Source organism: Engraulis encrasicolus, chromosome 12 (genome assembly GCF_034702125.1).
Source record: "Engraulis encrasicolus isolate BLACKSEA-1 chromosome 12, IST_EnEncr_1.0, whole genome shotgun sequence".
Taxonomy (NCBI): domain Eukaryota; kingdom Metazoa; phylum Chordata; class Actinopteri; order Clupeiformes; family Engraulidae; genus Engraulis; species Engraulis encrasicolus.
The window spans coordinates 22489354-22514772 of NC_085868.1; the positions used below are offsets into that span (position 1 = coordinate 22489354).

General features: G+C 44.1%; 2 protein-coding genes across 2 annotated transcripts; one reads left to right on the top strand and one right to left on the bottom strand.

Annotated features, from left to right (window-relative positions):
• Window positions 1-1536: 1536 nt before the first annotated feature.
• ccdc80l1 (coiled-coil domain containing 80 like 1) lies at window positions 1537-19701 on the bottom strand. Its single transcript, XM_063211769.1, has 7 exons — window positions 17295-19701; window positions 16764-16920; window positions 15901-16037; window positions 15561-15712; window positions 15112-15215; window positions 6003-6086; window positions 1537-4132 (listed from the first exon to the last, which is right to left on the bottom strand). The coding sequence occupies exons 1-7, from the start codon at window positions 19107-19109 to the stop codon at window positions 3822-3824; spliced, it is 2760 nt and encodes a 919-aa protein (XP_063067839.1). The 5' UTR covers window positions 19110-19701; the 3' UTR covers window positions 1537-3821.
• Window positions 19702-20151: 450 nt separating this feature from the next.
• On the top strand, window positions 20152-24859 carry faimb (Fas apoptotic inhibitory molecule b). The gene is made up of 4 exons (XM_063212585.1): window positions 20152-20651; window positions 21053-21275; window positions 24128-24177; window positions 24302-24859. The coding sequence occupies exons 1-4, from the start codon at window positions 20538-20540 to the stop codon at window positions 24458-24460; spliced, it is 546 nt and encodes a 181-aa protein (XP_063068655.1). The 5' UTR covers window positions 20152-20537; the 3' UTR covers window positions 24461-24859.
• The last annotated feature ends 560 nt before the right edge of the window (window positions 24860-25419 follow it).

Below are 25419 nucleotides of genomic sequence, written 5' to 3' on the forward strand. Positions count from 1 at the left end.
TATTTTAAATGAAACTTCATTGTTAACTAGATTGCATTCTCACAGAAAATGCTGGAAGCAAGCTTGCCTTTTGGAGCAGAGATGAGCAGTTTTATTTTTGATATCTCTATACCTAAATTATAAACAAACAACTATTGAGAAAACAAAGCTAAAAGAAATGTTGGAAAAATCCATCCACCCAGTCAGAAGTTATGGGCCAAACGATTCAGCCATTTTGAAAGTGTAGCTCCGCGTTTTGGGGATATACTAAATGACATGCATGCTATTTTAAGTTGGCTAAGGAACACTGCATATGACATAATTTTGAAAATCAACATGGTTCCGAGTGGGATTCGAACTCACAACCTCCATATCTCTAATCCAGCTCCTTTGCCATTGACACTAAATGACATACATGCTATTGTAAGTTGGTTAAGGAACACTGCATATGATATAATTGTGAAAATCATCATGGGTCTGAGTGGGATTCGAACTCACAACCTCCATATCTCTAATCCAGCACCTTTGCAATTGATACTAAATGACTACATGCTATTTTTAGTTGGCTAAGGAACACATATGATATAATTTTGAAAATCAATGTGGGTCAAAGTGTGATTTGAACTCTCAACCTCCATATCGCTAATCCAGGACCTTTACCATTGAGCCAAGCAGCTGGCTGTCATGTGCAGTCCAGCAAGACAATGACCCCGTTTATATGGCCGCAATAATCAGGTTGTTGGAATAAACAGGTTATTGGAGTTAACGGTTTATTGCTGTTTATATGCAGTCCGTCGTTTTCCTGTGTGACACGAAGCTAGAATTTAACGCTTGTGATTGGCTACTTATCCTTTTATGTCAATAGCCTGATAATAACCCGATTATGCTGGTTACATGTCTTCAGAAAATAGTTTATTCGCCAAAAACCTACCTGTGCAAATCGGATTTCTCATAAACCGATAACGGCAATAAACCGATTATGAAAACGGTTTATTCAGTTTACATGAGCGCTCGAATAAACCGGTAACTCCAAAAACCTGATCATAAACGGTTTATTGATGCGCATATAAACGGGCTCAATATGACATTGCATTGAAGAGCTGAAAAATAGGCTTCTAGAGTGGTAGTGCAGCTGCTCGTTAATGCCGCGATCACACCGCCGGTGTTGAAAGAGATAAAACGCTGCTGACTCCTGCCTGGAAAGCACTGGTCAGGGGCGTTGAACGAGGCAAAAGATTCAACTTGAAGCGTTCAACCAAGAATCTCGACCAACCGAAGCTCGTGTTTAGAAAAATGTGAACATTCCATTGGCTGCCGCCGCCGAGCTCATTACATGTTTTTAGATGAAGTTCAACTTCTGACGCCCTCGGCTTTTGACGCTTTTGACTCTAGACACGCTTTGCGGCTTTTAACGGCTCTGCCGCCTGCTCTCCCATACAAAGTCAATTGCTTCCGCATCTTTCCACGCGTTCAACGCCGGCGGTGTGACCGTGCAATAGAATGTTGAGAGAAAGTGACAGTTGAGATGGAACCCTGTATTGGCAGCATATGTTCTGATTCACTGTATGGCATTTAGTATTGTGCTCGAAGGCAGAGGGCAGAATCAAAAACAGTTTCTGTTTTTTAGATCGCTGTTAAAAACCTAAAAAGAATTGGCAGATATCCTTTGCACAGATTGGAGTCATACGTGTGATCTTTCTAACAGTCCTTGATTGAAGTTTATAGGTTAAACGGTTGAGTCACAAATGAACCTCTTGTTGCAGATGACCTGACCTCTTCAGAAAGGCACTTCAAGAATCAATAGGACACAGCCATTGGGAGGTTTTACACACCTGCCATTTAAAAAGTGATGAGAGTTGGGACATGATATTTTCAACGTTTGGAGTCATCTCATAGAGCTCGCTAACAATGCGTCAACTAAACTTCTAGGTGAAAGTGTTGATGTTTTATGAACAAAAAAGCCTCCTACACTCTGATCTGTAGAGTGGCGGAACCTTCGTTCATGAGCATTCTACCATTGTTTTCAATGGGGACCCAAACTTGCACAAAATCGACGAAAACGAAAAAACGTCAAGGGGTATGGACACACAAAGCATTTTTTTAAATCTCCAAGCCGAGCCGGTCGTTTTAGTGTTTGAATGGTGTCTCTATCTCGAAAGGCCTAGGAGGAGAAGCGGTTTCTATTTTTACTGCCCTGCACAAGAGAAGCAAGCATAAAAATAATAAACTGTACTTAGAGATTACTTTAAGCGTGGCAAGCCCGCTTAATAATAATAAGCTGTACTTAGAGATTACTATAAGTGTGGCAAGCCCGCTTAATTAAAATGTATTGCTTTGGAAATGCAGAGAGAACAAATGGTCACTGTGTTGCATTTAATTATTTTAATACTGAGTCAAAATGAACATACATTCCAAAGTTCAAAAGTAACAAAGAAGTTGTCGAAAACTTCAATAAAAACTAAACTTCAGCTGAAAAAGCTGGAAAATAACTTTTCGTAAATTTGTGATTTCTGTGTATCGTAATAGCATTTTCTTACATTTCACATTTTTCCTGATGCATGACATACTACATGGATTCACTTCCAAGGAGTGTTTCACTTAGGAGTGTTTCTAATTAATATGGGAAAAAAATAAAAAATATATAAAAAAAATACTCAAAGGAGTATCCAAAGGTGTGTGTGTGAACTTTTCCCCATAGCAAGATAAAACAAACAGATCATTCTTGGTTATCACATTCATCCATTCAGATTGCTTCTGCTCAAACTTATGCACAGCATCAGGACCAAGAGTGATGGGTACATCTCAATATTCCTCCTCCTCCATTGCTTCCTCTGGCCTCGCTCAACACCATCCATGACCTCTCAATACGATGTTATTTTTAAATTCAATATATTGCAAAAATCTAATTCAGAACTTACTATCTCATTTGCAATCACGATATCTGGGGCCTCATGTACAAAGCTTGCTTATGCACAAAAAGCTACTCAAGTAACTTTTCATGCAAACGTTCATATGTACTAAGACTGACTTGACATAAAAAAAGCACTTGTGTTCTAAATTTCATGTGAAATCAGAGGTACTACCACGTGAATCCGCATGAAAACCTGTTTATGCATGGACTGACACTTTTTGGTGCAAATATATCTTCAGAATTTAACATACACAAAGATTCAGACAGAAATCCTAGTACGAGGCCCCTGAATGGGAGAGAAGTCCCCCAAAAAGGCAATTCTGTGCTGCTTGACAGTTGGAAAACTTTGTTTTCTCTGTGGGAGTGGGTGGACTCCAAGGAGCATGTCCAGAGGCTGGAGGGAACTACTGGAAGATGGATGTGATTTACACTCCATGAGTGAACGTCAAATTGGGTCCTCCTGTCCTTTCCTGTTGCTTGAGGCCTCTTGTCTCGGTGTCACCCTGCCTTTGTGGAGAAAAAAAAGTTTTGTCCACTTAGGCAGAGCAGTTTGGGGGCCTCTCCTCATTCAACATCCCAATTACAAATGCGATGACATCCTTTGAATGTGCTATTCCAAGATATTGAACAAAGCCTCGGGCATCAATGACGTCGAGCCTCACATCACAAGGCCACAAGCGAAAGGAAAGGACAGGAGGGAAGGAATTCCACCCACACCCTGGGTGCATTCTAATATGCAATTCTAATGCAATTTTCTCATTTGCCATTGGTATGCTGAACGAAGAATAGTCCCCCAAAAGTTGTTGTGGCTAGGCTGACAGCGGGGAAACGTAATCGTTTTCTCCATGGAGGGGGGCGTCAGCAAAGACAGGCCACAAGCACAGATGTAGGGCGGGAGTCCGCATATTGGAATTCGCACCCCTTATGTCTGTCAGTAACCATAGCCCCGGAAGATGGCGTCCTGCTGGTGGCCGTCCTGATGGCTACTGGGCTGGTCCTCGTCCTCGGGGCAGCGCATGCCGAGGGACAGCTGGATGGCCATCTCCTGCCGCCGCAGCTGCATGGAGTCCACCAGGTCGTAGATGGCCGCCATGGACCACATGGGCGAGGAGTACCAGGACTTGACGTTGCCGTCCTTGCCCACCAGGAGCATGGAGAAGGAGTCCTGCGCCACCTGGAAGTAGTTCCTAATGTCCTGCACGAGCGACGCCGAGAGGTGCTCCCTCTCCACCGAGGCACTTCCTGTGGTTGGGAGAAGTGCGTTCGTTCAGGCAGATTTCATTAAATTACATTCAGTTTACATGCATTGGATTATGTAATTGCAGTGTTTGAACAGTGTTATATTGTTATCTAAACCCTAAAGGTCTTAATGGTCATGAAATAGAGCAATGGCTTTTTATGTTTTGTGCTGAGGAGTTTCATATTGTGATTTTCAACAGCATTTGCCATTGATGGGGTACAGGTATTACCTGACTCTAGCCATCTGATATGTGAGCATGGGAACGCCCCCGCGAGACGTAGCCGAACGCAGCCAGATGATGTAAATCAGGTTAGCACAGGTACCCCTCCGACATTGAATCACATTTCATTAGATGACTTTCAACTTTGTAAATGCGCTGATTATAAATGCAATGACTACTGTGTTATAAACAGTGCCACCTTGTTTTCTGTACGGTAAAGGGCTTTATTGACCATGCAATGGTAATGGCTTTAATACATGATGATACATTTTTGTGCAGTGGACTGTAGTTAAAGGTACACTGTGCAGGAAATGGTTAAAAAAGGTACTGCAACTATGCTGCTCATTGAAACTGGGTCGCCTTTTGCCAAATTTGATCTTTTCATGCAAGTTTACTAAGTAATAAACAAATAGTTTCTAGTATGGCCCAAGTACAGTCATTTTTGCAGCTGAAAATGGGTATTATTGGAAATTCAAAATGGCGGACCGTGGAGAAGATCCCCCTTTTCATGTATGAAAAGTGCAATTTTCCCAGTCATAATGAATACTTAGAATTTGATGGTGGTGGTAAGTACTCTAAAAAGGTATTATTAGTGAATGGGTTGCATGAATTCTGGAAATAAACAACTAAAAATCTTGCACATTGTACCTCTAAATAAAGGGCTCTAAATGAAAGGATCAGTTCAGTCAATTTTAATATGCTGTTGTATTGCTCACGCTACCCTTGACTTGTCAGTACCTGGTGATGCCACATTTTTTGGCTAAGCCCTTTCCGAGATATGAGCTATTCTAAGGGCCAAAACATACCAAGGCGGAACGGAACGGTCCCGGGACGAACGCGGTCTTTCCGCTTAGTTTTGGCCGGCGTGTTTTTCTCTGCCTTTCACACTGACAGCGTCGGCGTGCGCGGCCAGTCCTATTCAAAACCCTCCCCACAGCCAGAGCTAGCAGGCTACTTTGCCATTCATTTGAATGAGACACCGCCGGTCGCTGGCGTGAAAAATACGCTCGAGTTCTATTTTCCAAATGCAGCGCGGCGCGGAGCCGGCTCCCGCGCCGCTGACGCTCGACTACCGCCGGTTGGTGTGTAAGGACAGATATGTTTCAATGTATTTTCACCGACGCCGGTAAAAAACGCTGCCGTTCCGCGACGCTTTACCGCCTTGGTGTGTAAGACCCCTAATGGGGGCAGCGTTTGTTTACATTTTTTTTAAAATTACATAGGCCTACTCCAAATATTTTCCCAAAAGGTACCGCTGTTTGCTAGTTGTCTGCTGATGTTGTATAACCTTTCGGATGTTTTTGGGAATAAATAAAAAGTTTTTTTGAAATGTAAACAGAGGGCTGCCCCCATTACAATGACCAAGATCTCGGAAAAGGCTGAAGAAGAAGAAGAAAAAAAAAAAACTCAGGTACTGACAAGTCCAGGGTAGTGTGATCATTACAACTGCATGTTGAAATTGACTGAACTGGTCCTTTATCCAAAATGGTTAGTAGATAATCTTAGCTGAACACACACTCACTGATGGGTCAAAGTGGCTAGTAAGTTTTCTTTTCTACCAGCAAAATTGAAAACTCATCAGTAGCCTACTTGGCCGGTTGTGGGTGTTAATTTAGAACCCTGGTTACACAGTGATTTTCAACAGGATTTACCATTGATAGGGTACAGTTCAAGGACTCCCCCTGTACTCTCTCCGTCTTTTCCCACCAGCCGGAGTACTGACATATGGCGCAGACCTGACATGGGAAAATAGACACGTTAAGTTTCTAACCAAATCCACACTTGCAAACAACAGCATGACCATGGCCTCACACAGTGACGATATTTCAACTTTTCAGTTAACGCGCTAAGGGTATGTAGCACACCTGAACTCTAGAGAATACCAAAGTAAATGTGTGTTCATTGTATGTTATGTTATGAGAGTTAATAATTCCTAATGTAATTGTAACAGATTTGTATGAGACAGAATAAGAGAGTGAATGTATTTTATCCCCTCGGGGCTTTCCGTAGGTCTGCAACTCTTGTGCCCATTTGTCTCTCTCTGACTTCCGGATGAAGTAAAGCCAAGGAGGTCTACATAAGACTGTTATAAAGTCTCAAACAAATACACATTAATGCCTTTGCATAGGTTAGGCATATTTCAGCTGGATTACAATTATGTAACCGAGCGTTGGCACTTTGTCATAATAATATATTTAATAACTAGACACTGGATTCAGAGGGAGAAACTTCAGATCTGCTTTACTCAATGATACAGCAAGATATAGAAAATATGATTGTTGAGCTTCATAAGTAGGATTTTATGATTCACTTTGATGGTCAGTGTAGTTGAGATGCCTAAACAAGTAGCCCTTAGTACTGAGGTGGCTCCCTGGGTGGTCTGTGTCGCTGCTGAAGCCTTGCCTATGAAGATTCCCCCAGAGGAAGATTTTGAAGCCAAACTGAAAGCCTTCCTGGCTTATGAGGGAAAGACTGTTGCTGATGTGCAAGACCTGTTAACCCCTTCCATGCCTGTCTCTGCAGCACCAAATCCTGCCATGCCTGTCTCTGCAGTGCCTACCCCTGTCATGTCTGTCCCTGTAGTGCTAAATCCTGCCATGCCCTCTCCTGCCATGTCACCACCAGCATCATTAGACCTGAATATGCAGCTGGTCCATGCCATCACCTCGCTTGTGCACAAATGCCAAACAGCCCCTGTGGAAAATCCAGTCCACTGAAAGCTTCGAGGGTTCTCAGGTATCAAGCCAACACCACCTGGAGAAGAGGAATATGATGCTTGGGCGGAACAGATGACGCACTTGCTTGAGGAGTGAAAGTGTTCAGACCCCTTGAAGAAGCAGAAAATTGCTGAATGTCTTAAACGGCCAGCAGCGGATATTGTACGATGCTTGAGAGTGAGCAAGCCCGGTTCACGGATTACTTAGCAGCACTGGAAACCGAATTTGGAACCACTGAGAGTGCCCTAGACCTCATGTTCAAGTTCCGCAACACTTTCCAACTGCAAGGAGAAAAACTCTCAGCATATGTCCACAGAATTGATAAACTGCTACATTCTGCATTCCGAAAAGGGGGGATTCTTCTCCAAGAGATGGACAGGACTCGCATTGAGCAAGTTGCACGGGGCGCACTGCCTAATGACCTGGTTGGTTGCCCTCTGCATCATGCTGGTGTACAAATTCAAGCCTCCCGCCAGTTTCACTGAGCTGCTGCGTGAAGTGAGAGCAGAGGAGGCTCTGATCTTTGAAAGGCAGACAGGCAGTCATGTAACCCTGTCTGCTATGGTCGCTCCTGTTGAGCACAGCATCAGCCCTGCTGCATTCTCATGTCCCAGCCCAGTGCCTACTGAAACTACCCCTTCTGTTGAGAGTCTGAGGAAAGAGGTGCAACGCCTGAAAAGTGAGATGACGTGCTTGCTCTCCTTCTCCGTCTCATCACCCTCAGCAACGCCACCGATCGTCTCACAAAGACCCAGTCAACGGGTAGAGAGTAACAGAGAGTACGACAGGACACAGCTGATGTTTTTTGCTACAAGTGCGGGGAAGATGGCCATTTCCAACGCCAATGCCAGAATGCAGAGAACCTCAGAAAAGTCCATCAGCGGCTCATAAAGCTCAGACGGCAGACGGGAAACTCCCCAGGGACCCAGTAAGGGAACGAACTGGAGTCCCGGTGATGACACGTCCCACAAAGTGCAAATCACTGCAAGGACAGAAAGCTATGCTCCCAGCAGGCCTTGTTGGCCCTACCTCAGTTGTCTCAGTTCAGATTGAAGACATCTACGCCAAAGCTTTACTTGACAGTGGATCTCAAGTCACCCTTCTTTACCGCTCGTTCTACCAAAAATACTTAAAGCACATACCACTGACTCCAATTCACTGTCTGGAGTTATGGTGACTCAGTGCAGAAGAATATCCCTATGATGGCTACTTGTGCTTAAGGTTGGAGTTCAGCAGAGACGTAGTGGGAATGACTGAGACAGTTGAGGCACTTGTGTTGGTGTGTCCAGACCCGACCGTCAAAGGGGAGGCATCCATCATAGTTGGCACTAACACCTCTGTAGTAAGGCGCCTTTTCAATTCCTGTAAATTGAAAGGAGAAGATTTCTTGATGACCATGAGGGTGCATCCAGAGATTAAAGAGGCATACAAGGTGTTCCAGAAAGTACTTGACAAGGTAGCAGAAATGAAGAGGGGCATGGTGTGGCTTGCTGAGGATAAGCAGAAGATAATACCCCCGGGTTAAGACTTGAGACTCACTTGAGACTTGCACATGTGGGACTTGGTCCCATCTCTGCTTCCTGATACGTCATACTGCGCATATGCAGTGTGCAAAGGGCACACATCGGCCAGGCGGCGCGGGGTGGGCACCAACAAGTGTCAGGGTGTTAGCTATTAGCTACAACTAGCTAACCCTAATCCACAGAAAAATGAATGGTTGTCAATGGAGTTTCCTACAATAATATTTTTTTTATCATTGTATATATTTTTTTGCCCTGATATTAACTACTAACTCAATTGAGTATTTTGTCCTTTTTTTGAGCCACTGACTAGATAATTATATACTGGGTAACTAAGCTGAATTTATGAGCAGTGATGCCAATTTGGCGACTAAAACGTGACTTTTTGGTGCATCTGGCGACTTTTTAAAATGCGCAATTTCAAAGATAAAATAATTTCTTTTCTACATAATTGTAACTGCGCCGCCGTCAGAAGCGTTTCCCACGCAGTGTTGCCAAATTAGCGACTTTGTCGCTAGATTTAGTGACTTTTTGACGTCCCTGGCGACTAAAAACCTCATCTAGTGCCCTTAGCAACTTTTGGGTGCATTTGGCGACTTTTTAAAACGCACATTTTCAGTGCAAAATCATTGTTTTTCAACATAATTGTGACTGCGCCGCCGTCAGAAGCGGTTCCCACGGTTAAGCAGGGCTGCAGATTAGCTCTGATCTCCAAAAAATTGATAGCACCGCCCATTTCTACTGTGGACGGAAGGCATGCGGGCACGTGTTCTGAAGATCAGCGCGCCGTATGTGATGTGACGTCATATGTAATGACATGACGTCATGTAGCGACTTTTCAGCGAGCCAATATCGACTTTGGCTGATTTTCTTTTGGCAACACTGTTCCCACGGTTAAGCAGGGCTGCAGATTAGTTCTGATTTCCAAACAGTAGCTAGCACTGCCCATTTGTAGGCTACTGTGAATGAAGGCATGTGGGCAAATTTTCTAGGGATCAGCGTGTCGTGCATGCCGCTGTGGGGTCTGCTAGTTTTTCCCGACGCACCATTGGTCCTATGCGTCAATGTTCCGAACATTTCCCATTGATCCTACAGCACTTAGTCTCAGATAACTTTTTACCGATAAAATGAAACCCTTTGTCCCGACAGTCCAATGTTCCGACCAAAAGCTGCTTTAGATCACCGTCATCTCTGAGTCTGACAGCCTGCGCCGTGGTCATGCTGTCTGTGACAGGTTAGGTTTAGCAAAAGTTTTGGTAGAGGCACAAATTTAAAACTCAGAAACATTGCAATAGCCTACTGACAGGTTAGGGTTAGGAGTGGTTTTGGGTAGGGCACAATTGTTAAACTTGGCAACATTGCATTAATGACAGGTTATGTTTAGGGGTGGTTTTCGTAAGGGCACAGGTAGACCGACTGAGATGGCATCTATGTGCTCGTCGCAGCGCATGCAGCAGAAGTCTATTTGCAGGACATACGACCTGGGATGATGACCAACCCCAAACAGCCATTGGTCGGAACATTGAGCTGTCGGAGCAAAGGGTTTCATTTAATTATTTCGAGTAAGTGGGCTATAGGATCAATTGGACATTTTCGGAATATTGACGCGTCGAACCAATGAGGCGTCGGAAAAATGACATGCTGTTATGTAATGACGCCATCTAGCGACTTTTCAGTGAGCCAAAAGCGACTTTTTTGGGGCAACTCTGTTTATGAGGCCAAGTCCATAAACTAAATATTTTCTTAATAGAGAAAGAAATCCCAAACTCGTCCCACCTAATGCAAAGAAATGTGCTCAAATTCAGTCTAAGGGGCCGTTGTCCCTTACTTATTCTGGTCTTTCTGTGTCATTTGGTGACTGCTTGCATGAGATGTGCGCTACCGCCATCTACAGTGCCAAAGGCCTCCTAAAGGGGCATTCACCTGACATCACATGGATCCAGGAAATGCACGGGCTTGAAGCATAGAGGCTCCAGTTTCTAGAGGTGTCACAAGATTGTTTTATGGGCAACAGCCATAGGTGTTACAGTTGAGCCACTGGCGTGAAAGTGCCGTCACTTTCATACATCCCCAGTCAGTTTACCACTGCCTTGGTGTTGTTAACCTTTTTGAAGACAATTAACGGCAATTATAATTACTATTGTTATTATCAATATTGTCTGGTAGGCATGATGCAGTCTAAACGTCAATAGGCCTGTTGCAGGGTTCCCCGTTTAGTCAGTCAGTTCCATTGGTCCTACTCTAAAATTAATTTAAAATTATTTAGCTAACTTCACTACAGAAAAATGCATGATTTGGTATGAACCAGTCACTGAAAAGATTCCCGTTGAAATATATTTCAGAAATATATGACTTGGTATTTTACGTGGACATTAAGTAAATGTCACCTCTATGTATTTCGAGCGATTTTCACCCCAGCCGCCATTTTGCCCCCATAGCAACTTATTCCTGGAAGTTATGATATGACACCTGTAGATACTGGAGCCTCTATGCTTGAAGTATCTCATTCTGTTTGCATGAACATTAGCGGAATGCTAGCGAGTACAGGTCGAAATATTGTGCCCTGCTTGAAAAACTAAAACACCTGAAAATTTGACAATAGAGCCTCTTATATAACACCAGGAATATTTAACAGTATTTATGAGATTTGTGACTGGAAATTGTAGTAGCATTTTTTCCCTAGCATTTAGCCCTATGGGCTCCATTTTCCATTCCATACATTTTCCACTATACGTTTCCACTTGCCCGCGTTCACCAACTAGTGGCAGTTAGGTGGAACTGTGGCTACAATGGGAACCAATGGGAGAGAAGCTTCACCTCTATTATAGTTTTTCTGTCCATACGAATGTTTAGCAGTAGAAGATCAGTAGCTTGTAACTTTGAATAGGCAATGTTGAGAATTTGATAAGTACTGTATGTAACGTAATGTAATGTAACATGCACGCACGCACGCGCGCACACACACACACACACACACACACACACACACACTTATAAGCTTTTGAGGAAAAAAAAGCTTTTTATTGTCTTAGCCTCTCTAACTTACTCACAAGATGTAGGCCTAATAGGTTTAAAAGAAATCTCGAATCTTCAATGTTTTTAGGGGTGGGGAGTATTTGACAGTATACAACATATTTATTGTGTGTTCGCAGCAAGGTGATTGGCCTGGTATTCGCCTCTTTAGGAAATCGAAAGCCACTCCATGCACCAAAAGAATGACTGACAAGACTGATATAGAGACTGACCAGAGAAAGCAGCAAGGTGCAAGACCTAGTAGGCCTACTCCCACCTTTTCCAAAAATCGAAATCTGCTTCCCCTGGCTGCCACCAAAATGACTGATAGCAAGACTGACCAACTGACTGACAAGACAGAGCAGAAGACCAAACCCTCAAACTCCTCAAACAACCCTACTGACAAAACTGGCAAACAGAATGATGGTGTCAAACAAGCTGACAAACTGACCAACACTTGCAAGCAGGCCCGGCGACAAGGGGCGACAAACGGGTCAGTTGTCCTGCGCCTAGGGAGAGTAGGGGGCCCATAATTGGATCCTTATTACATTGATTGTACTGTATGTATTGAGAGGTGGGCCTTTTCAGATGATTCTATACCGTGCCTGGCCAAAGCTGTCAACTGGCCTGTCAGCAACACTGACAAACAGATTAGCAGTGACAACAAGGCTGACAAACACTATAGTGTTGACAAACAAACAGACAAGACCGGCAAACAGATTGACCCTGAACAAGACCGACAAGAGTGCGGACCCACATGCCCCGGAAAGTACCAAGTTAACCAATGATATCAAAATTGCGCGGAGACCAAAAGGACCTTGAGCTGGCCTCCCCTTAACTCCAAGGACAAGACTAGACCTGCAGGTTCCAAGGAGCCATTTCAGCAGCCAGGTCAGGAAAACCGAGCAAAAAGGATTTGGAGTGGCGTCAAATCATGGATGAGGGAAGGAATGAGAAAAACACGAAGCATCAGTCCATCAGGAAAACATTTGACATACTGTTGACTTGCACTATATTCATGTTTGTCTGGCTATTTACCAGCATTAGCAATGGCAACATGAAAGTCCACACAGATATAAACGGCTCGTCCTGTGATGTGGAGTACTGACAACATCCAATCATCTCATCAATTGTCTAATCAAAATAAATGTTAATCACTCTGCCATGGCGCATAGTGCACCATGAGAGATCGTCAGGTGTGCTTGGGAAATGAGTTAGTTACACCTAAATGGCAGGACTTGACATTAACTTTTTCGCTTGCCGGCCACTGTGGCTAGTGGTTTTCCCAAGTCACTACCCATCCAGCTATTCTACTAGCCACAATTTTTTATTTATTTTTTGTATCATGACGCTGTACATCTAACCTCAGAAGCAATAAAACAAATAGAAACTGAGTAACTGAGCTTTTTCTTGAACTTAAAAACAATTGATACACATGGGGCAAAGTGCAGAATAAACGCTATTCTGATATGTCATCATACCATAGAATAAGCTACCTGCCAAATTGGCTAGTGACACTGAAATTGTTACCAGCCACAGTCAAGTTTTACCAGCATTTGGTCGGTTGGTAAATGGTGTAAAAATGTTGGTGAATGTTCTTGTTCAATCATCTTCTATTCTTGTTCTTGAAGCAGTCATGTATTGGAAATGGCCTTGAGAGACAGCATGGTAGCAATCAACAGTTCCAGTCCAGTGTCTTTTGCCTCAAGTCACTACCGTGCATGTATTCATGGTCATTCTCACTGAGCAATCAAGAGAGATGTCTTATTTCAGGAGGGGGCTTTATAAATTCGTCCTCAACTGTACATATACAGTATATTTATCTCGGTGAGTGGACAAGTTTGATAGACTATGTTCCTGTAAAAAAAATGTTTATTTTCTTCTTCCCCTCTACTCCACATAAACAGTTTCTAAGGTTTGTACTTGTGGCTGTTTGAAATCTGTGGAATGTATTAAATCTTTCTTTTTGGTATGCTGTGTGAGCCAAATAAATGTCACAGTTATCCAGTTATTCAGTGGTTGGCTGCTGGGCTTATTTGACTATAGTTTATTTTTGTTTACATCATCAGAGTGGTGGTCTGGCAGGCTGTTCGGACATTGTGTTCATCTTGCTGCTTTTTTTTGCAAGTTTGTTCTAAGTTTGAATCCCCTCCATGCTTCTTGTATGCGTGTCTTCTCCACCAAAGTCATTGTTTTACACGGGTAAACTACAAGGACGTTTTGTCTTTCTTTTCTGAACTTTGCTTGTATTAGCCTATAGAAAAAGCTAGGTAAAAAAGTACATTTCTGCTTTCAAATAGGCTACTCAATGAATTCATAGGATAGAATAGGAGAAGAAATCGCCACTGAATGACTAAAACATATTGTGATGTAAGAAAGGGATTTTTCTTTCATTCAACATAAGGTCACACATTTGTGTCAGTTTTAAAAAATGGTGAATACCTCTAATACAGCATGAAAATGTACACTATAGTATTTTCTTAAAGACTTGCTACCATTATGGCAGTGCAGTTCTCAGGTCAAATCGTGGCACTGATATTGCAGTCATTTTCAACCATTTAATTTCTGAATATAATGCTGCCCATTCACAAATTGGATAATTTCATGAATATTACCAAGTAATAAACTAGTATTTACTGACAATATGTATTAACCTATGTATTGTCAATTTTGCAGCCAAAGATGTCTACCCCTGGTAATTCAAAATTGCAGACATGGAGAAGACCCACCTACAGTATTTGTGTCTAAATAAGTATTTAGACATCGTTAATATACAGCACATAAAAAAAGATAACACTTGTGCATGGGCAGCATACATTCTGAAAATGAAAAGTCTACATTTAGCCTATGCAAGAAGGAAAGAAAATAAAGTTTTCCACTACAAGTAAATCCAAACAGAAGCAAAAAAAAGAGTTATATATTTTCTCTTTCTCCCCCTAGGCACAAACCCAAATTCCATGAATTCTCAGTGGAGTTAACATATGGGTTCACCCTGTTTGCAGGAGATTTACACAGAAAATGACATACATACAAAAAAGTCTTCACGTGGTCGTTATGCAGTAGTCTGCCTTTGTATACATGCTCAGCATACGATTACTGCACACCCTGCACAAAACTTTTCCAGTCATGCAGCTTTGTTTAACTAACAGACACAAACAAACACACACACACACACACACACACACACACACACACACACACACACACACACACACACACACACACACACAGAGACAAACACACACACACACACACACACACACACACACACACACACACACACACTCGTACAGAGCCAGTGATGTGCAGCCAAACACACAACACATGGGTGTCTGCAGCCTATTATGTAAATGTGATCAGCAACAACATCTACTGAGCTGTGCACCGCTTGATAAATGAAAAACACAGGTCTGGGTTTAGGACTGCAGGAGTCCATCTATCAGACATGATTACTCCAGTGCAGCCATCGAGGCCTGGAGGCGGTGGCAGGGTTTCTTTGACAGCAATCTCACCTAGGCTGCACGCTTGGCTGGTTAGCGTGTGGAGTTGCCGCTGGTAGGCCCACTCGTCCTCGTTAGGGGAGGAAATCACAAACAGCCTCCGCCTCCAGCGAAACCTGCACGCCACATGGAGAGCCATGCAGCCACAGCAATGAGAAGAGAGGGCAGATTTATTTGTTGCGTAGATGCGTACACACTAGTTATAATATGCAGGCAACAGCACATAGTGAAAAATGTAGACTAGGTAACTCCATAATTGTGGAGAGAGAGAACATACTAGATGTAGGGAAGACCATTATTAGTTATCCAAGAAATGCATTGCTTATTGTTCATTACAAAATTGTAAAACAAAATGTAGACTATGATATTTCTGTAGTGTGTTTTTGTTTCATAACTCGAACACAAAGAGGGGACAAGACAAAGTCTAAGTAATGTGGTGAAATGCATAATTCATAACTAACCGTGACAGGAAGTTCTCCAATGTTCTCGATTTGTCCTCCTTTTTGCACGTCAGACCTTTTTCTTTCTTTTGTTCCATCTCTTTAATGCGTGACGTAAACGTGTCCATGTAGTCAAACACGGCCTTCATGGCAATCGGCACTTCATATTGTTGCTATGATAAACAAACAAACAAACAAGCAAACACAAATAAAAATGGTCGTAGAAAAACAAATGTTCAAGTGGAAAGAAAGAAGCAAGGCTTGTGTGTGTGTGTGTGCGTGCGTGCGTGCATGTTTGTGTGTTCTTTTACAACTGAATGTACAATTATGATCGCCCAAGGAAGGAGAGTTAAGCTCTGACCTTGACTTTGATCTCAAAGTCGGTGAGCACCATGGAGAAGTCATCGTGTGTCATGCCCAGCTCTTTGCGGAAGGCCATGATGAGGTCATGATTCACAAGGTCATCGTCCTGCAAACCCCTCATTGGCTTGTCATGAGCTGCCAAGAAATACAGTAAGTATACAGTAGTGATTCCCAAACTGTGGGCCTGGGCCCACTGGTGAGCCTTAGTGATACTGCAGATTCCCCATGCGATTTTAATTACTGTATAGTGTACATTATTTGTGACATGGTTGAGAAAAAAACAAGGAAATATGATCAAATAAAACAACTGAACATTACTCGAGTATCGTCTTAAGTTGATATGGCAGGAGGTAGTTTCCTTTTGGAATACAGTGTGCTCATGGTCATTAGCTTATCTTGCTCGGCCAGGAAATACACAGCAATGATACTGGGAGCAAAATGCACACACTTGGAAAAAAATACCAGGTGTACCTACTGGTGTGTTTAGCCGTGAGACTTTGAAAGTTGTGCTATACAGTATGTACATAATACACATTACAGTACAAAGTAAATATAAAACAAGCAACATAAAACTTTAAGCAACATAATACTACAAAGAAAGGAAACAGTACTTTTATTCTGATGACATGATTATGTCCCCAATTGTAAGACGCTTTGGTTGAAAAAGTGTCTGCCAAATGCAATGTATTGTAATGTGATATCAATCACATATCAACATGACCATATAAATTATGTTCATCACAAGGAAGGGATATGACTGAGGCCAGCCTCATACCTGGGCCTCCATGATGAGCTGCCTGCCTATGGTACGTGTGTGCATTATCACAGTGCACCCCAGCACCCCCCCCTTACAGTACGTACCCGTTTGATAGTGATGGATCTTCATGGTGCCATTGGCGAGGGGCCCAAAGATGGTGACGACGGAGACCTTCCTGAGGGCCATCTCACACACATGCTCCCTGTACTCATCCCTCTGCTGCCTGTACATGCTGTTCTGTTCGCTGGGAGCTGTGACAACCTGGAGGAGGACACATACAGTAGATGACTCGAGTAACTATGACAACCAAAGGTCACAACCATGGGTGGGAGGGCAAGTAGGACATTTCATAGGCCCCAGAACTTCACAGGGTTGCTAAGGGAGATAAGATATGGTGACTTTACTCTCGCAGAGGGCACGCAATACAGTATATAAGCGATTTGCAAAGCTTCTCAACGGAAATCTTATGGACCTAGACGACTAGACTATATAGGCCATGTTGTGTTTTGTGTGTCTTTAATGTGCATTTACATGTGGATTGTGGAGAAGTGTCATGCAAGACAAATTTCTGTACAAACAGACAATAAAAGCTTATCTTATCTTATCTTATCTTAAATACTAAGAAGCATACTTACAATCAACCTTCTTCTCTTCTCAAAGTAACTCAAAAACCTTTCCAGCGATCTCTTCTTGGCTAATTCCGTTTCTGATGGCTTTGAGGCGTTTTCTTTCCTATCGATGAGTGCCTCCATCTCAGGACTACTGACATGGTTGCCTTCCTTGGGAGGTTTTGACTTCTTGCTTGCTTTGTTCTTTTTTTGCGCTTTGTCTGGTTTCTCGGTCCTGGGTGGCCTTTCCGTTGTGCCCCGTTTAGATTTACCATTTTGGCTAAGGATGTCATCTTCAAGACTGGCGACAGTCGCTTTCTCACTGTCCTCCCTGGTTTTCTCTTTGCCTTTTCCTTTTTCCTTTTTCTGTTTCTTCTTGTTTGCCGCTTTCGATTTGTTCTTTGGCGTACTTTGCTCAGCTGACGTGCCTTTTTTGGCCTGGTTGTGCTCTGTGGTGCCAGAAGCCTGGTTAATTCCTTGACCACTGGAGTTTCCAGCCTTGCTCCAGTGAGCACTATAGGCAGAAGTGGAAGTGACAGTGGTGGACTGATCACTCCGCACATTCCTGGTGGGCTGCTGGTAAAATGGGTCAGCTGTGGCTGCTGTGTGGGGAGCACTGTGTCCTTGTGTGGGGCCCATCTTTGGAGTAGTGACACTGGTGGTGAAGGTGGTGGTGGTGGTGGTGGTCGTGGTAGTTCCAGGTGGTGAGGAGGTGGTGGACGTGGTGGTGCTTGGAAAAGTTGTCACTTTCACATTCACGCCTTGACCTGTGTCCTGCCTCATAATGCTTACTGCTGTAGGCCTGACCACATCTTTCCTGTTGTCTGCCTGCGAGCTCACCTGAGTCTCAGGCAGTTTGGGCACCAGCACTGCCGTCTTGACCACCTGCCCCTCCATCCCGGCCTCCTTGCACTTCTGGACAAAGCCCTTCTGCCTGAGCCGTTCCAGCCTCCGCACGGGGATCTGGTCCACAGCCTCGTACACGGCCTCCAGCCTCACGGGGTACGGGAAGCGAGCCTCCACCTGCAGGGTCTTCCTGAGCAGGACCATCTCAAATTTACCCGCCTCCAGTTTCAGCACCCCCACCAGTCGATGCATCGTGTCTGCATCCAGGGGCTCCTCGATGATGAAGCCCTGCTTGGTGATGTGCCTTATTTTGCCTTCCATCTCTCCAACCACACCGCCTCCACCATCTCCTCCACCTCCTCCACCTCCACCTTGATGGAATATGACAATCTGCAGCATGTCGCGCTCTGCCATTTCACAGTAGGCGTGTTTTTTCATCAGTTTCAGCAGCTGTTGATAGGACCTGTCAGACTTGTGTGGGGCGGAGATGACGAGCGCTCTGTTCCTGCCAGAGAACCTGGCCAGCATGATGGAGGAGGTGGTGGAGGTGTTTGTGTTGAGGTGGAGAAGTGGTGACGACGATGAATGCCCCGTTTGGAGAGCACTGCTGTGGTCAAGGTGAGCTGCGGCTGCAGCACTGTGGACTACTTTTTTGGGCTGAGGTAACCTCCTACTTCTCTGCGTCCTTTTGATGGTCCTTGCAGTCCCTAATTGGTCCGGGTTCATTTTCTCTTGTGAGTTTATGAATTCCCCACTGTGTGCCGCGGTGGTGGTGGGTGGTGCTGCAAGTTGGCCAGCAAGTTGTGCAATGCTTTCAATGTGCCTTTTGATCACAGTGTCTGAATGCGGACTGTGACTGCGTTTCCTATATGCCTGGCTGTGCATTCCTCCTTGGAACTGTGCGTTTGATTGTACCGACACCTCTGACACACTTACAGCGACTGCTGCCAGCATCACCGAAAAATATAGTAACATTGTATATAGTATACATTCCATTCCAGCGATCAACTTTTGAAAAAGAGTTCAAAATGAAAGTAGACGTACTTATTCCTTGCGCATTGTCATTGACAGTTGTCCCTGGGAAATGCTTGAAGTTTGAGATATAATTCTGAAGCGGTAGTTTTAATAAAGAAATTAATGGCAGATGTCTGTCCCACAACCATCACTTGTCATGCTACAACTGAAAAGAAGCTGCATCCTCTTCAGACATTCAAAAGGCACCTACAAAGTCGACTATTACGCACGACCTGAGTATAGCCTAATCTCGCGTTATATCAAAACAACTCCTGACACAGATGATTAGAAACAAAAGGTGTGTAGCAGATCATTTGGGTTGCGTGCAAGCTCACGTCGGTTTACCCATCTTCGGCAAATGTCTGCATCAGCTTCTTCTATCCCCCGTTTCACCGTGGGGTCGTCTGGCGACGTCTCCTTTCCGCTTACAATGGAAAAATGCAGGCATAACCATCTCGCTAACTTACTCTATACAGCCCAAGAGTTGGAAATGGAGAGCAAGTAACATATGGGTATCGGATCTCGCAGCAGGGTTCAATACCGCCCACTGCTGTGTGCCTATGCCTATTCCGTTTCAAGGAGATCTCAAGAAATTGGTATTTTTCGAACTGCTTTAGTTTTTATTTTAATAGTAATATACAATGTTTAATTATTGAGTTGGATAAGACATCTGTTATGGTGTATGACATGATACAATAAAGACACTTTCTTGTCATATTGAAAGCTAATATAACGGGGTCTGTACACGTAGACCCTTTTATTTGGGAGGTGGACCCAGTCATGGAATAATGGAATAGACAGTACTGCCATCTACTGGTAGAAACTGGCGCATATTGCAGCTTTGGAAAAGAAGTGCAGAGTAGAAGTTGTGTGTCTGCACTGAGATTTATAAGTCATCATTGGATGTTCATTTTGAAGTCTACAATGGTTTCTATATATATTTTTAAAATTATATTAGGTCGTTCGACTATTTTGCTAAAGGAGTTTTAGTGAAGGCCACGTCATATTCTTTGGTAGGTAAATCTGGACTTCATCACCTAGCACTAATCTGCTGATACGCACAATGCTGACTCAGCCAGAGTTGAAATGCAATTTGTTTGCCATCAACCCATTTGGCATCCGTCTGAACTTCAAGTCCAGCCTATCTGACAGACATTGACAGACCGCGTGCGCCCTCCTGCCCTGGACAAGATGCTAGGAGGAGATTGATAAGCCTCTTACACTAATGCACCTGTTGCTGAGAGAGCACACCAAGGAAGCTCCATGCACGCGTGTTTGGGAATTTGATAAGACAAAAAAAAATGTGTGCGACACGTTCGAGTGCACACTGAGGGTGTAGATGAGAAGATGCTTGTAATGTGCTTAATCTTTTGACACCTCGGGTGTCTGCTGTATGTTACCTGCTGAGACATGGCTGGGGACATTGCTGCGCGGTGGGACGTAGAGCTAAGTGATGGCATTTACCGGATTGAATTTGAACATGGGACCACAACGGGAAAACGTGTCATCTACATCAATGGAAAGGTAGGCAAATCTTTTGTCATGTAGTGGTGCTTCTATTTTTCAGTTGGCTGTTTCTAATAGGTAATGTTTTAAGCATGTGCAGCAATTACGCTTTGTGCCAATTTGTGGGGTCTGCACAACTACACACCTAAACCTCTGCACAATAACTTATTATATTGTGTATTGTGTGTCTGTGTGTGTGTGTATGTGTGTGTGTGGTTTTACACTGCATATGCTATATACTGTATAACATAGACATTACACCACTCACACACACACACACACACACGCACGCACGCACGCACGCACGCACACACACACACACACACACACACACACACACACACACACACACACACACACACACACAAACTGTCCATAGTGTGATGTGATGTGTTGCGTTGTGCTGTGTGCTACTTCAGGAGGTGTTGAGGAGAGACTGGATGTTCAAGCTGGTGGGGAAGGAGACCGTAGGAGTCACGGAGGCCAAGGCCACCATCCACATCGAGGCCATCGGCGGCTTCGCCTACGAGTACTCTCTCAACATCAACGGGAAGGCCTACCAGAGGTTCATGGACAATCGCTCCAAAATAAGCAAATCCTGGACCGTGAAGCTGGATGGTGTAGACTACAGGATAGTGTTGGGTCAGTAACACATCTCCACATGTACAATATTTAGGCCTACTAGTGCATGGGGAATGGCAACGCAAACTCTGAAGTGGCCCTCAACCTTACGACTTTTAGAACCAAAAGATTAAGCTATTAAAAAAAAAAACCCTCAGTGCTGACACCAATATGATACGCACAGCCCATTAAAGCAACCCTGGGTTTCATGAAGGGCGCTATAAAAAGAAGTTATTTTTATTGTTATCATGGTTATTATGATTATGATTATTATTATTATTAGAGTCTGAAGAACTATGTCTTATGTGAATAAGCATTCACATTATGTAATGGGTCATCAGAGATAGTTTTCCATGGAAACCATCCAGCAATATCAAAGAACCATTTCATCACCTCCATTTTTTTGCACAACCACAAAACAGTTGTCTGCATTCAAACAACAAAACACAAAAGAAAACAAAGCAAAAGTGTTGTGACAAGAATCTGCCTGCCAAACGAAGCCCTAATGTGATGTGACACACTGACTGGTGGCCTGTGGCCTTTTGCATCAGGCGTTACGTGGCCCACCAATGGGGCCAGCCAGCCAGCCAGCCAGCCATGGGGCTTGGGCTTGAGGAATTGGATTTGCAGCCTTAAGGGTCATGGGTTCATCTCCCCAGGCCAACAAGCAGGGAAGCTGACAGGGGGAGGGGGACAAAGGAATAAGTAGTCCCGGGCCCAGGGACATGGGTGGGTCCTCATCATATTAGGCTAGTTCGTGACGAAGCAGTGCTGCTTTTGCTAAGCAGCGAGCATGCATACTTTGCCAGTTTGATGCATTGTGGTTAGAAAATTCTAACCAGAATGCATCAAACTGGCAAAGTGCGCATGCCCACTGCTTAGCAAAAGCAGCACTGCTTCGTCACGAACGAGCCTATTGTATGTATTAGGGTGGGGTTTGAGGAGGTGGGGGGCATCCTCAGACAACTTTGTCCTGGGGCCAGCCAAAGTTACCAGCAGCCCTGCCAACAGGTGGGTGGGATTGATCTATGGCCTCCCTGCATGGCAGAGGTGTCGTTAAGCATTACAGCTCTGACAGGAAGAGGGCTTACGTACGTCATGAATTTGTTGGCATGGAATCTATTTTAGTACGCTGCCAGAACATCCCACCTAACCCATCCTACTGTTTTTGATAGCTGATGTTATTTACCTGCTACCAGCCACCAGCAGCTCACCAAAATGGTGCTGTAACAAAGTGGAGGAGTTTCCTTGCCTGGTTTTGAACCATGGCAGGGGTACCAAACATGTGATCTGAAAGTGAAAGCCCAACTGGGAAACTCCAACTCCCATTATCATTGTGACACAGCACGCAGTGCTCACTGCACACAACAAAATTGTGTTTATGCCTTACCTGTGCAAGGGGGTAGCCCCCAATTGTTGCCCCATGGGAGAAGTGCGGAAGGACGGTGCCATGCTTAGGGTATCTCAGCTATTGGAGGAAGATGGGGTCGAACACTGGTTAATTGTGGTGCACCCACAACTACATGTTCCACACAAGGGACACGCAGAATAGATGATCCTGGTGCAAGGGACCTCAAAGATGGGCGAACCCTGTCATGTCAGACTCCCTGGATGAGAGAAGTGTGTTGAAGAGTTTTGTTAGGGCAGTGTTTCTCAAACTTTTCCTGCCAATCCCCCCTCCAGAGGAAGGGTGTCAGTCTGTGCCCCCCTCGAGCAAAATGGTGACGAAAATACAAATAAATAGGTCTTCGTAAAGTTTATTAGAGCCTAATATACACGTATATGGCCTATGATGTTCTCCAAATATTAGTGAATAAATTAATGAATATATTGTAATTGTAAAGTGAATGTGTTGACTTAATGGCAAAGCAGAAAAGTATTAAAAAAGAAAATCCTTCTGACTTCACGCGCCCCCCTCCAATACCTCCGCGCCCCCCTAGGGGGGCTTCCGCCCCACTTTGAGAAACACTGTGTTAGGGAGACCCTGCGCGTGTGAAATGATGGTACCCTTTCTGAATGGGAAGGCAGTGGAGTGGGGTGAGCATTGATGTGATTGTGGGCTTGCTCTGATTGTCACGAGTCTGGCTCTTTGGTATAACAGTTAGAGCCTGCTACCCTGAAGACTCATGCCTGGGTTCGAAGATGCGCTGAGCAACTCTTTCCCCATTCGCTACAATTGTCCATGCAACAGTATCTCCATGCAGGGTCACTGATACGTTTGGCCAGGCCCAGGAAAGGACCCATCTGGCCAATCTGAAAGGGTCCTAAAGCCAATACATAAAATGTAAAGAGGACCCAATCTGGGCCCCTTCTCTCCCTGTGCTTGAGACAAGTGTCCCCTTTGTCCCCCTGCTTCCATACTTCCTCATTGCCTTTGTAATTTAGGACAGTGCGCCCTCTACTGGCAAAGCTCTTTGATGCCTCTGCTGTCACAGACCACTCCATAGATAGCCATCGCCATGGCAGCACCCTGCTCCCATGCACTGGGTTCAATGCAGAGATTGAATTTCATTGTGCTTGGATGTGCTGTGTGATTACATTGACCAGAAGGAAGGGCTTTCAGTATAGGACACTTTAATGCATGGGCTAAACGCATCTTTACATTTAGCAATGCAATTCCCAGTGTGTAATTAAATGGGTTTTGGTAGAGGGTTGCTTGGGGGGTTGTAGGTTGCCATGGGTGTACTCACACTTGGGCCATGTCTGTCTGCCTGCCTGCCTGCCTGCCTGCCAGCCCTTCTGTCTGTCTGTCTGTCTGTCTATCTGTAGTGGTCTACTGTATCTGTTTAGACTAACAGTATCTAAATTAATTTCACATATTTATTTTTTGTGCATATACCAAGTTTTTATACTTAAATCTATTTTCCTAACAGAAAAGGACACCATGGATGTTTGGTGCAATGGACAACAAATGGAGACTGTGGTAAGTTATGCAAATCCGTTCTTTTTGCATGCTTTTAAAAAAACAAAAAAACATAGTCTTTATCAACATTTTGAAATGACACACACACATAGACACATGGTGACTGGTTGATATTGTTATGCAGGGGGAATTTGCAGACGACGGCACGGAAACCCAGTTCGCGGTGGCGAACCACGAGTGTTGCATCAAGGCCATCAGTAGCGGGAAAAAGAAGCGTGGTCATGGTGGCATCATGCATATTCTGCTGGTGGACGGAGGTGTGGTATCCGAGGTCATGCAATGACCCCCAGGATTCTGATCACCATGACCACGCCATTAAAAGGAATATTGCGGAACCCCTGAAAGGAATTCATTTTGGGCCTCCACTTACTCCCTGCCCCACACTCCCCACTCCCTGCCTGCTTGTCTTGATCTACGCCAAACCATCACCCCTTAATGGCAATCAACCTCGCACACAAGACTATATATGGGTGGCGTCAGATCAGTATTTACAAAGAAATAACCAGAACGATTTTCAGAGACAAAACTGTGGTACAAGAATCATATCTTGTGTTGTTTCAGTAGATTGACTGTAGTTGACTCAAGTTGCTTTCACTGTGCCAGCAAGCCATGACTTTTTAAGGAACTCAGCCATGCTTTTTCGGGTTAACAATGTATTTGTTTTGACAGCTTATTCTTATTCATTTTTGACTTGGTAGTGGTTGTCTTTTGGTAGTATAAGAGAAACACATAAAGGCCATTTGTCTATGTGTGTGTTTGTGTCTGTGAAATACATTTTGAAACAATTATTCATCATATGCATATCTTTTGTGATATAATGCAAAGCTTACCTTGCACTGTTCTCAAGCTTTGGATGAGAGGTCATTCTGATCTCCCCTGCACAGTAGAACGTGGGTTTTCAATGCACCTTACGCACAATCGGCCAAGTACCGTAATTGCCACGTACAAGCGCACTGTTCTTTTTCCTGATGGGAACAACCAAGGAATGACCACCACCACGGCACGCGCGGCTGCAATGTCTGTGAGAGGATACAGACCAGACGGGACGCATCGAGCCGCTGGAGGAAGGGAAATACACGCATCTTTGAGGATAAAAAGGATAACCCGCAGTAGATAACGTGGTTATTCTCAACAGCAGGCGCATTTTTGTTTTGTGTATGGCGCTATTGCACTCTTTATTGGGTCATATATGCGTTGCTGAAAGTAGTTTGGCGTGTGTTCTGCTAGCTTAGCTCAACTAAA

What these genes read in the sequence shown, in the direction of transcription:
- ccdc80l1 (XM_063211769.1), bottom strand. Translation starts at nt 19,109, where the DNA reads ATGGAATGTATACTATATACAATGTTACTATATTTTTCGGTGATGCTG. An exon ending in AGAAGAGAAGAAGGTTGATT is followed by an intron (nt 16,921 to 17,294) that starts GTAAGTATGCTT and finishes GTCCTCCTCCAG; the next exon opens with GTTGTCACAGCTCCCAGCGA. An exon ending in CAGCCAAGCGTGCAGCCTAG is followed by an intron (nt 6,087 to 15,111) that starts GTGAGATTGCTG and finishes TTCCCATGTCAG; the next exon opens with GTCTGCGCCATATGTCAGTA.
- faimb (XM_063212585.1), top strand. Translation starts at nt 20,538, where the DNA reads ATGGCTGGGGACATTGCTGCGCGGTGGGACGTAGAGCTAAGTGATGGC. An exon ending in TCATCTACATCAATGGAAAG is followed by an intron (nt 20,652 to 21,052) that starts GTAGGCAAATCT and finishes GTGCTACTTCAG; the next exon opens with GAGGTGTTGAGGAGAGACTG. An exon ending in GACAACAAATGGAGACTGTG is followed by an intron (nt 24,178 to 24,301) that starts GTAAGTTATGCA and finishes ATTGTTATGCAG; the next exon opens with GGGGAATTTGCAGACGACGG.